The sequence below is a fragment of the Leucopleurus acutus genome, assembly GCF_964270905.1.
Source record: "Leucopleurus acutus genome assembly, chromosome: 18".
Classification (NCBI taxonomy): Eukaryota; Metazoa; Chordata; class Mammalia; order Artiodactyla; family Delphinidae; genus Leucopleurus; species Leucopleurus acutus.
This window is the reverse complement of record NC_139160.1, coordinates 74771802-74784420: the sequence shown is the minus strand read 5'-3', so window position 1 is coordinate 74784420 and position 12619 is coordinate 74771802. Positions and strand designations below refer to the sequence as shown.

Below are 12619 nucleotides of genomic sequence, written 5' to 3'. Positions count from 1 at the left end.
GAAAAAGAATGGAACATTACCTTACTTTTGCAAATTTTACAGAAGCACAAGACCGTGAAGACATTGCTAGGGCCCCTCCCAGGGCCTTGGAAGTGACCATACAAATGGGCCCCTGAAACTGGAGCGTCATTACCTTCACTGACAACCGCCTTGCGCAGCAAATTGTACTCAATTGTTTGTTTATCGATGTCTAACCCCACCCCCGTCATTCCCTATTCTCTGTACCCTGTATTATATATACAGAGGATATGTAACAATGTTTTTTAAAGCTTGGAATCTGCTACCAAATTGAGAGCTCCAGGTCAGAGAGGCTCTTGATAATAATTCCTATTTTTATCAGAAATTGTTATCAGGTGGTGCATCATCTGATAAGCACCACCCACCATGGTACACCGACCACTTACACAAATAAACTAATAATCAAAGCAACTCTAGACGATACTCAATGAAAAACTCGATTCTCTGTGAACCAAGCATCAGAAGGCTAAAATAACACGGTAACTTGGAGATGGGGATTTGAAACAACTTGGAGTTTGTCTGGTTTCCTTGTTCCCCTCTTATATCACTAATACAAAGTGCAATCTCCGACATTATACAAGCTCAGTAGATGTTGAACAGGGTACAGAAATGTACACAAATGCCTTCGCAAAAGATGGGCACGTGGAGGGTCCTCTAACTTAACACTGTTGGGTGCTCCTCCAAAGTGAATTGATAATTAAGTTGACTAGTAGGTGGAAAAATTACCCACAAAACAGTACCATGTGACTTTACGACTCAAGTGATTTTAGAAAAGTAGTCAGATAACATAGCTGATGTGACATATAGTTGTTGTTGAGCTAGAAGGACCCCTAAGTGTAGCTTTACTACAAATTAGTACTGTGGATTAAATGTGTGTCAGTTTGTAAAAAGAGGCTTTTGTACATTAGACAACTCCTAAGGGCACTTAAAAGCTCCAATGTATTCTCAGAGCCTGTTGTAGCAAAATTTCACTTTCATTTTAAAGCAATAATATTTTATGCTAAAATGAAGTAATTCTAAAAGTTGTCTCTTCCTACAGTTTATGAATAATTTCTCAATTCTCCATGGTGGAAGAGGACAAACCATAGCAAGATACTGGTAGAAAGCCACAGCTCCTGGAAAGCCACACAAAAGGATTCGGGTTGTTTTCATTTCTCAGTCCTCTGTATGTAGCACAATTTACAATATCATAGTAGGTGCTCAGGAGAGATTTGTGGAACAGTTTTATTTTGAATCCTTGAATAGAAATTAGGAGTCCATTGTTGATTTCTGAGTATGCAACTGTGTATTATGAATTATGTATTATTGTGAATTATGTGTTATTTCTGTGTTAGGAGACAAGAGCTGACATCACAGTTGCACCATCATGAAAAACAAATAGGAAAGAACTGCCTTAGACAATTTTGCAGAAGCATATTTTTCCACCTAAATGAAACAGCAGACGATTTGGGAGGGAAGATGCCCTCCTCTCCCCTGGGTGCTTTCACAACCACGGAAATGAGTGATGGTACCACTCTTTACACATAGGGAGCAGAACTCTGAGAGGGTGTCACTTGCTAAGAGTAGCCTAAGCAGAGAGGCTCAGGCTCAAAGTCCCAGTAAGGAGCCAGTGGACAAAGTATTTGGGGGTCTCCCTCAGCGACGAAATCCACTCTCGTGGGCCAACCGTTTGCAAAGAGCACCTGCTGCTGAGGCCAACCGGAGATGTGTTGGTAACCACACTGTAACCCCGGTTCCCTCTGGGCCTCTGCAGCCCAGCAAGGTGGGCGGTCCTCCCAGTGCCTCCGGAAAGGTACGGCGCCTGCGCACATCATCTCCCTGACGTCACAGCCTCTGGGCCCGCAGGTGGCGACGGCGCTCGCGTATATCGGCCGCGTGAAGTCAGGGCCGCTCCGTCCGCAGGAAGCGATTGCGCCTGCGCAGGGAGCAGCTGGCGGAACCGGCCCTCGGTGCTCCCGCTTCCGGTTTGGCGGCGGCGGCGGTAGCGGCTTCAGGCCCGGTTGGCGGTTTGTGTGACGGCCCAGGAGGGGCCTCGGATTCCACGGAGGATCCAGAGGTGGAGTCTGGGCAGGCGGAGGCTGGGTAGGTGTGGCCGAACAGGAGGGGGCCGCGTAGCGTCTTCTTAGTCCAGGGAATGCTACAGTCTTAAGAGTTCAGGTTTCTTCTTCGTCCTTCGGTTCATTCTCATCGGGTCCCCGGGTGAGGGGCACCGACACCCTGGCGACCCGCCGCGTTAGAAGCCCGGTCCCCGGTTCGGGCTCTTGCTCTGGACCCCCCCCCTCCTGGGACGTGGGGCGAGGGGACTGTAGTGTCCCCCGCCTTTGACGCTCAGGAGCCGTGTTGGCTGCTTGAATGGCCTGATTCCGGCGCCCGCCCCGCCAGCTGGAGACCCCTGGACTCAGAGGTAACGGTTTGCCCAGGGCCAGGGCTCCCCCGGCATCCGCTGATGAGGGTAGTGTGGACCGTCCAGTGATTCTGCGGAGAGGGAGTAAGCTTGTTTCTCTTCTTACACCTTGTCTTTCACTAACTTCCTGCCTCCCACAGCTTTCTGGCTTTTTCTCACCACTAATTTCTTTCTCCTGAGGTTCTCCCAGAATATCACAAAGTGCTGTGGAAGGTGGGCTCCTGTCAACCCTTCTGTCTTGTCGAGGGTTGCACGAAGGAAACTTCACCTGCGCCATTCCTTTCTCTCCAGTAGAAGAGCATTGAATCATCTCCCATATTCACCGAATAAAACCTTGCTAGTGTGTCTTGTTGTATAGAGGCAGCAGCTGAATAGATGATGAGTCATTATTGTATTATTTGTATATTATTATATTATATTATTTGTCATTATTTGTATATATTCTCTTGAAAGCTTTGCTTATCCTTGTCGAAATGAATCGTCCCCCTCTCTTCTTACCGGCTTAGTATTTTGTAATATTCATGTGTTCAGTGTCTTTTGGGTCAACAAGCATTATAGTACTAAAATCGATCAGAGGCTTATTAAATGCCAGGTACTGTGTTAAGCATCTTATGTGAGTTGTCAGGCATCATCCTAATTTCTACATAGTTATCAACCCCACTTAACACTTAAGGAAACGGAAACGTAGAGAAATTAAATAGCTGCCCCATATCACACAGCTATGAAGTGTTACACTCCACATTTAAACTCAGATTTATTGGACTCCAGAGCCTGAGCCCTCACCACAAACTTCTTTGTATTGCTTTTTCACAGTTCGAAAGCATCAGCCAAAGTCCTCAGAATCCAGAAAATAAAATGAAAAGAGTATGTAAAAAGCAGTGGAAATGGTAATATTCGACTCTTTTGTACTATTTTAATAAGTAAAAGTATTTGAAGTCTATTCATTTTATACTAATTTTGGAATCCTTGTTATCTATGGAGCAGTCTTACGATGCATATATATTTACATCATTACGTGGATTTCAACATTAGTATAAAGTAATTTGAGCCTTTGCCTGAGACTTGTTCAGGGAAACTTGGGCTTTGAGACTGTAATAGAATCTACAGATAAATCAGAAACCCTATACCAATCTTGAACATTCGAAGAAGTATTTCTTAACATACTTCGTTTGGTATATATTATATATGAATTGTAAGCAGGGCATTATATACTGTAATGCGCTGGGTTGAGGAGGCATGTTTTGAGAGATGAGAAAGTGAACAGACCTAACCAGGTGGTACAGTCAGTTATTCAAATGAGACACAGCAAGGGGAAGCAGTTCCTGTATTCAGAGATAAAAGACTCAGGATTGTGGTCTCTCCTGGGTTTATCTCGGCCTAATGGACTCTGTAGAAATTGGATTTCCTTTGTCAGGAATTAGACTGAGAGGTGAGGTTTTTTGCCCCATAGGCCCCCAAATGGATTTTGTTAACCTTCCCCAGAGTAGTCATAGCTGCTGGGTGTTTTTAACCAAACTACCCCATCGCTCGTGTGTGTGTGTGTGTGTGTGTGTGTGTGTGTGTGTGTGTGTGTGTGTGTGAGAGAGTGTGTGAGATCAGCTCCTGGCCTTCCCTAGTGTGCTTTTCCAGGAACTCAACTGTAGGTTTCAGTAATTCATTCAACAAACCAACCTACTATGTGCCAGGAGCTAGTGGCACAGATTACAACATGATTTCTAACCTCCAGAGACTGACAGTTTAGTTAACGTGGTGTTGTAGTTAACCATGTGATTTCTCCTGCTAGGTGGTGTAGCCTCGTGCTGATAATACTGTGTGATTCTCTTTTGTTTGCTGGGGCCGGGAATTTCATGGACTCTGCACCACAAGAGACCTCCCCACTCCCCAGAAGCTGCTCTGACTCCCTGCCCTCTGGGCTACATGGGGATATGCCAGGAGGTATCTGAAACCACAAGATAAAACATGGCTTAAATTCCTAGAGTACACATTTTACTTGAATCTTTTTTTGGAAAAGTTAGTATATTTTAGCGTTCCATAGTTTAAATCATATTAGTTCTGATATCTTATAGATTCTGATAGAACTTGCATGATTATTTAAAACTTCAAAGAAATTTTATGCTTGTGGTGACCACTTTAGCAAATATTCTAGACCCTAGTCCAGGGTCTAGAATAAGGCCCCCATTATTTCCTCTCTGACTTTTAGGAGATATTTCAGTGAAAAGCTCTGTCTCATGACATTTTACTTTTGCTATATTTTTGTTAAAGCACTTATCATTTTATAGTTGTTCCCATTACATCTCTTTTTCATTGCAGAATGTACTCCTGAGGCAGAAACATACTGTATTTGCCCATAGCACGATGCATGTCCCATATATAGTCAGCAAGTGGTTTGGGGATGACTGGCATGGGATTATCGGCCAAAAAAGTGCACTAATGAATTTAAATTTATAAAACTGTAAGTAACTATGATAATAGAGTTAAGAGATAGGTAAAGCGGGGGCTTCCCTGGTGGCACAGTGGTTGAGAGTCCGCCTGCCGATGCAGTGGACACGGGTTCGTGCCCCAGTCCGGGAAGATCCCACATGCCGCAGAGCGGCTGGGCCCGTGAGCCATGGCCGCTGAGCCTGCGTGTCCAGAGCCTGTGCTCCGCAATGGAGAGGCCACAACAGTGAGAGGCCCATGTACCACAAAAAAAAAAAAAAAAAAAAAAAAAAGAGATAGGTAAAGATAGGTAAAGTGAGAATTTCATGGGGAGGATGTTTTGATTTGGGTTTTGAATGCTAGAGTGATTTGTCATAGCAGTGAAGAAGTGACAGTAAACATAGTCCTAGGCTTTGTCTGGAAGAAGAGGGTACTTATTTGGGGGAAAGGACCCTATCTACGTAGAAGTGCAGTTCAGCCAAATTCCAATTCAGTGAGCTAGCGGTTTGTTAAAAGCATGATTTTAGGAAGTTTTTTTTTTTACATACAATGGGTAAACAACAAGGTCCTACTGTATAGCACAGAGAACTATCTTCTCTATCCTGTGATCAACCATAATGGAAAAGAATATAAAAAAGAACGTATACATATGTATAACTGAATCACTTTGCAGCAGAAATTAACACAATATTGTAAATCAACTATACTTCAATAAAAAATAAAACAATAAAATGGGGAAAATTGTTTGTAAATTGAAAAAAAAAAAGTTTGTTTCTGGTGCTGTGTGGTGGTGGTCTGAAAGAAAAAGAGGAGAAATATAAGAAAAGACCTCAGGAACCCAGAAGTGAAATGGGTTTGAAACAAAATAGTTGATTATCATTCAATGTAGAGGTTGAAAAGAGACATCGTTTGTAACATTGGTCTGTTTTCATTTAACAAACATTATTAAACATTTGTTATGAACCAGGCACTTTCTGTAAGGTCTTTACATTAAAATTGAGTTGGATTTTATCCTTCACAGTTATTCTCTTTTTGCTTTATCAGATAAACCAGAAGATTCACCGTCGCTCCCATGGCTGCCGCACAAACTTCACAGACTGTTGCATCTCACGTTCCTTTTGCAGATTTATGTTCAACTTTAGAACGAATACAGAGAAGTAAAGGACGTGCAGAAAAAATCAGACACTTCAAAGAATTTTTAGATTCTTGGAGAAAGTTTCATGATGCCCTTCATAAGAACCAAAAAGATGTCACAGATTCTTTTTATCCAGCCATGAGACTTATTCTTCCTCAGCTGGAAAGAGAGAGAATGGCCTATGGCATCAAAGAAACTATGCTTGCTAAGCTTTATATTGAGTTGCTTAACTTACCTCGAGAAGGAAAAGATGCCCTCAAACTTCTAAACTACAGAACACCTACCGGAACTCGTGGAGATGCTGGAGACTTTGCGATGATTGCATACTTTGTGTTGAAACCCAGATGTTTACAGAAGGGAAGTTTAACCATACAGCAAGTAAATGACCTTTTAGACTCCATCGCCAACAATAATTCTGCCCAAAGGAAGGACCTAGTAAAGAAGAGTCTTCTTCAGCTTATAACTCAGAGTTCAGCACTTGAACAAAAGTGGCTGATACGGATGATTGTAAAGGACTTGAAGCTTGGTTTTACTCAGCAAACTGTATTTGCTGTCTTTCATAATGACGCTGCTGAGTTGCATAATGTCACCACAGATCTGGAAAAGGTCTGTAGGCAACTGCATGATCCTTCAGTTGGACTCAGCGATATTTCTATCACTTTATTCTCTGCATTTAAACCCATGCTGGCCTCTATAGCAGATATCGAGCGAATTGAGAAGGACATGAAACACCAGAGTTTCTACATCGAAACCAAGCTAGACGGTGAGCGTATGCAGATGCACAAGGATGGGGACGTGTATCGGTACTTCTCCCGCAATGGATATAACTATGAGGATCAGTTTGGCTCTTCCCCACAGGAAGGTTCCCTGACACCGTTCATCCATAATGCATTCAAAACAGATGTTCAAAACTGCATCCTCGATGGTGAGATGATGGCCTACAACCCTGATACACAAACTTTTATGCAAAAGGGGAGTAAGTTTGATATTAAAAGAATGGTAGAAGATTCTGATCTGCACACTTGTTACTGTGTTTTTGATGTATTGATGGTTAATGATAAAAAGCTAGGACAGGAGACACTGAGAAAGAGGTATGAAATTCTTAATAGTGTTTTTACACCAATACCAGGTAGAATAGAAATAGTGCAAAAAACACAAGCTCATACTAAGAAAGAAGTAATTGATGCTTTGAATGAAGCAATAGATAAAAGAGAAGAGGGGATCATGATAAAACATCCTCTGTCCATTTACAAGCCAGATAAAAGAGGGGAAGGATGGTTGAAAATTAAACCAGAGTATGTAAATGGGCTGATGGATGAACTGGACATCTTAATCGTGGGGGGCTACTGGGGGAAAGGTTCCCGGGGTGGAATGATGTCTCATTTTTTGTGTGCGGTGTCAGAGAAACCCCCTCCTGGTGAAAAACCATCAGTGTTTCATACTCTCTGTCGCGTTGGCTCAGGTTACACCATGAAAGAACTGTATGACCTGGGTTTGAAGTTGGCCCAACACTGGAAGCCTTTTCATAAGAAAGCCCCACCCAGTTGCATTTTGTGTGGAACAGAGAAGCCGGAGGTCTACATCGAGCCTTGGAACTCGGTCATCGTTCAGGTTAAGGCCACAGAGATTGTCCCCAGTGGCATGTATAAAACTGGCTGCACGTTGCGTTTCCCACGAATTGAGAACATAAGAGAAAACAAAGAATGGCACGAATGTACATCTCTGGAGGACTTAGAACAACTCCGAGGGAAAGCCTCCGGAAAGCTTGCGTCTAAACACCTTTATGTGGGTGACGATGATGAACCACAAGAAAAAAAGCGGAAGGCTGCCCCAAAGACAAAGAAAGTTATTGGGATTATTGAGCACCTAAAAGCACCCAACCTTTCTAACGTAAACAAAGTCTCTAATATATTTGAAGATGTGGAGTTTTGTGTCATGAGTGGAACCAACAGCCATCCAAAGCCTGATCTGGAGAACAGAATTGCAGAATTTGGTGGTTACGTAGTCCAAAATCCAGGCCCAGACACATACTGTGTGATCGCAGGGTGTGAGAACATTCGAGTGAAAAACATCATCTCTTCTGATAAACACGATGTCGTCAAGCCCGAGTGGCTGTTAGAGTGTTTAGAGACCAAAAGCTGTGTGCCGTGGCAGCCTCGCTTCATGATTCACATGTGCCCGTCAACAAAACAGCACTTTGCTCGGGAATACGACTGCTACGGGGATAGTTACTTTGTCGATACAGATTGGAACCAACTGAAGGAAGTGTTCTCGGGAATTAAAAATGCTGGTGAACAGACTTCTGGGGAAATGGATCCTGTGATTGCCGATTTGGAACACCGGTATTCCTGGGACAACACTCCTCTTAGCATGTTTCGACACCACACCGTTTTTTTGGACTTGTATACTGTTATTAATGACTTAAGTACTAAAATCGAGGGGGCAAGATTAGCTGTCACAGCCCTGGAGCTTCAGTTTCATGGAGCAAAAGTAGTTTCATGCTTAGCTGAGGGAGTGTCTCATGTCATCATTGGGGAGGATCAGAGTCGGGTTGCAGACTTTAAAGCTTTTCGAAGAACTCTTAAGAGAAAGTTTAAAATCCTACAAGAACGTTGGGTAACTGAATCAATAGACAAGAGGGAATTACAGGAGGAAAATCAATATTTGCTTTGAAGCTAGCTTTCCTAGTGAGGGAAGGCCTCTGATCTGGCTGACTCATTAAACCACATTTTATTTTAATCTCTTAAAATCTGTGCTTAAACAGTATTATTAGATATAGAAACACAGTAATCGTAACTTTTGATATAGAAAAGACACCCAATGGCCCAATGTCAAGAAAGAAAATTTTTTAACAGTGTAGTGTTTGATTATTTTTATAACCAAGATGAAACAAAATGTTTAATGTTAACAGTCTCCTTACAGAAATCTAGAATTTTGACTCAGACATTAATAAAATAGATTTAGAAGCTTTTAGAGTCATTAAAAACAGTGACCTAACAGGATTTTCTGAAGTCAAATAAAAATTTTAATAATAGTTTTTGTCTAATAAAAGCATTGCAAGAAAAAAATCAGGATTGTTACAATTGGACTTGTAAATATATGTCTTTTTAAGTTGAAGGCTAAAATTCCTCTTTTAAATGTGAAATGTGAACAAATTTATTTTTTAAGGTTAAGTCAAGCTCATGAATACATACCTTGTTAATGATGTCATTAGCTAAATCAGGGGAAGTTGAATGAGATTTAATGGTCTAAAAACTTAAAGTTGGATCAGTTTGAGTTTTAAAATCTCTTGCAATTTTAAAAGTAGTTGGCCCACACTTAATGTTTTTTCTAAAATAGAGCATGTTTTAAAGAAAATACTTTTATGTGAATTTGTACTTCAGTATAAATAGTATCCACAAAGAGTGATTTTCTTAAGTATAACCCATTGAATGTGTCAGAATGGCATGTGTGTTATAACTTTCTTTACAGAGAAGTACATTGCTTTGACTTTTTAAAGTGACTTTTATTTACCCTTAGGTTATGTAAAGTTTGTATAGTATGTATATGTATTTATATATATATATTATGTCTGAATTTATATACCAAATATATAAATACCAAAATATACCAAATTTTGGAATGCAGGCTGTACATTTTGAAAAGTATGTTTTTATGACATCAGTTAAATACTTGGAATTTGGTACCTGAGAAACTGTGTGTAGATTATTTGTAAGTAGTTAAAAATTTTATCGAACCCATGGAACAAATGTATGTTATTTTGTTATATTTCTTAATTTAAATAAAATATTTAAAGTACTATTAAAATAATTTCTTATCTTTATTTTCAAACAATTCATAATAGTTATTTCTGTCAAATAGATATTATGATATTAATATAATTTTTGATTCAAGTCAGTTCCTATTTCAGGTCCTTTGAATTTCATATTACTGAATGAGCTTCATTAAAATTTTTAAACTTGTATATTTTTATATAATGTCTATTGAGAAAAATTACAAAATACAGGTATGTGTAATGAGAAGAAAAGTACATAATTTTACCACCAAAGATAACATCTATTTTAGGTTACCGATGGTAAGGAAAGCACAAAATGCATATTTACAGTGTAACAAATAAATAGCTTTAATGCTATATATATATAGCTATATATATATAGCTATAATGCTTTCTGTGACTAGCTTTTCTCACCTAATAAATTGTGAGAATATTTACAGGTCACTAAACTATATCTACATCATTTTTAATTGCTGCACAGTATTCCATTGATTGGTTTGTAATGTATCCAGCTGGCCCTTATTGTCTGGCTTTTAGGTTATGTCACTAAGTCACCCTCACTTCTTTACTGAGCTTTGTAATCAGTTGTTTACATTTGTAGAAATGGAATTACTGATTTATAGTTAGGTATTTTCCGGTGACTTGAGACACATTGTAAAATTCTGGCAAGGATGCCTTTCTGGTTTTTCTTGGAGAGTTCAGTTTCTTCGTACTAGACCTGTTCTCTCTCCTTTCAATTCATAGGCGTTCTCATCCTGCCCAGTGGCTTTAAATATGCTAATAACACCCACTTTTTTTAGCCCCGATTTCTTTGCTTAACTCTAGTTCACATATCTAACCATTTACATAACATCTCCACATGAAGTCGCATGGGCCTCTCAAACATAATGTGTCCAACCGTAACTTATTTTTTTAATCATAGAAATAATTTTAAATGCAACCAGGAGGATAGCATAATGAACCTGCATGCACATCACCCATTCTCAACAATTATCAATGATTAATCTTTTTTCATATTTATAGACCTCTGAATTATTTTGAAGTCATCTTAGATCACATGATTTCATCTAAAGATATTTTATAGTAGAATTCCTGACTTCTCAAACAAACATCTTTTTTTTTTAATTTTTATTTTCTGTTGGAGTACTGTGGGTTAACAATGTTGTGTTAGTTTCAGGTGTACAGCAAAGTGATTCAGTTAAACACATGGATGTATCTATTCTTTTTCAAATTCTTTTCCCATTTAGGAAAATGTATCTGAGTTTCCTCTTGCATAAAATAGGGTAATAGTGGTAACTGGTTTATCCGGTGGTTGTAAGGACCCTGTGTGTGTGTGTGTGTGTGTGTGTGTGCGCGCACACACACGTGTGCATACATATTATGACTATGTGTAGAACACTATCTTATCAGTTATTATTATTTTTTTTTTGTGGTATGCAGGCCTCTCACTGTTGTGGCCTCTCCCGCTGCGGAGCACAGGCTCCAGACGCGCAGGCTCAGCGGCCATGGCCCACGGGCCCAGCCGCTCCGCAGCATGTAGGATCTTCCCGGACCGGGGCACGAACCCGTGTGTCCTGAATCGGCAGGCGGATTCTCAACCACTGCGCCACCAGGGAAGCCCTTATCAGTTATTTTTGTACGTAATGTGAGAAGGAAAAATAATACGTGCAGAGGTTCTGTGATACATGGTAATAATAGAATGTGAATTGGAGAAAAGAGCTGTGTTTGTAAGGGAAAACCCTGTAATGGGCATTACCAAACTTTTTCTGGCCCTTTCTCCTACGAAGTGGTTCACAGCTGGGGAAGATATTTGCCCTTCTGGGGTTTGGCAACATCTGGAGACTTTTTGATTGTCAAGACGGGGGGGTGGGGGTGGGGAGGGGGGAGGTGTGACTGGCATCGAGTGGGCAGAGGCCAGGTATGCCGTCAGATATCCTACTGCGAACAGAAAAGCTCCCACAAGTAACAATCCAGACCAAAATGTCCATAATGGTGAGGCTGACAAAGAGTCACCTGAAATGTAACGAAAGAAGACCTTATATTACTTACGAGTGGCTCCAAAAGACCGCGCATAATCACAGCTTTGTTGCGAGCCAGTTTTTCATTCATAAAACGAAAGCTAATTCCCGCTTCTTCCTTTAAAAGCGTAAGCGGGTTAATTAGTGTTTGCAAAGTCCTTTGAAGATGTAAAATCGTATGTAAACGCTGTGTGTTATTAATGACCATTCTGGAAGACCGCGCTGTGATCCCTGCTCATGACCACAGCCAAGCCTCAAAGGCCTAAGAGGCGCTGCGCGACTTTGGACAAGCTGGAACATTTATAGTGAGAAAGATGGGCATCAGGACCTAAGCCAGTTTTCAATGGCTGGGATGTGACTGTATATACCTTGGCTCATGAAGACTAAGAAAACTATAGGTTTTGCTTTGGGATATGTCTGCTAAACAGGAGTAAGTTTCTTCCAATTTCACAGCACTGTATGCGGGGTGGGGGAGGGGAGTAGCAAGAATCCATAGGACAATTGTAATTATTATAAAGAAACAATTAATTGATAGAAAAATTCTACTATTTACATTTATAAACTGGTTTTCTCTGGCCTGGGAGTCACTGTGTAACTCGGGCTGGGTCTGATAAAATGAAGACAATAAAATGAACTGCAAAAATCTGAAGAAACCAAGAAACTGAGTATAATACAGTATGCTTTTTCTGTAGGTATGAAGTGTAAGCCATGCCCCATAAATATACTTTTATCCTTTGACAGTATAAATGTCTTTACATTTCAGTATGGCTCTTGATTTTACCTAATGTGACCATTTTCCTGTTAGGAGGCAGCATCTAACCTCTACATTTAAATAACAATGTATCTTTAAC

At 40.5% G+C, this 12619-nt stretch overlaps 1 protein-coding gene across 1 annotated transcript; it reads left to right on the top strand.

Moving 5' to 3' along the window:
• The first annotated feature begins 2005 nt into the window (after positions 1-2005).
• Positions 2006-9711, top strand: LIG4 (DNA ligase 4). Its single transcript, XM_082859203.1, has 2 exons — positions 2006-2100; positions 5885-9711. The coding sequence occupies exon 2, from the start codon at positions 5913-5915 to the stop codon at positions 8646-8648; it is 2736 nt and encodes a 911-aa protein (XP_082715329.1). The 5' UTR covers positions 2006-2100; positions 5885-5912; the 3' UTR covers positions 8649-9711.
• Positions 9712-12619: the final 2908 nt, after the last annotated feature.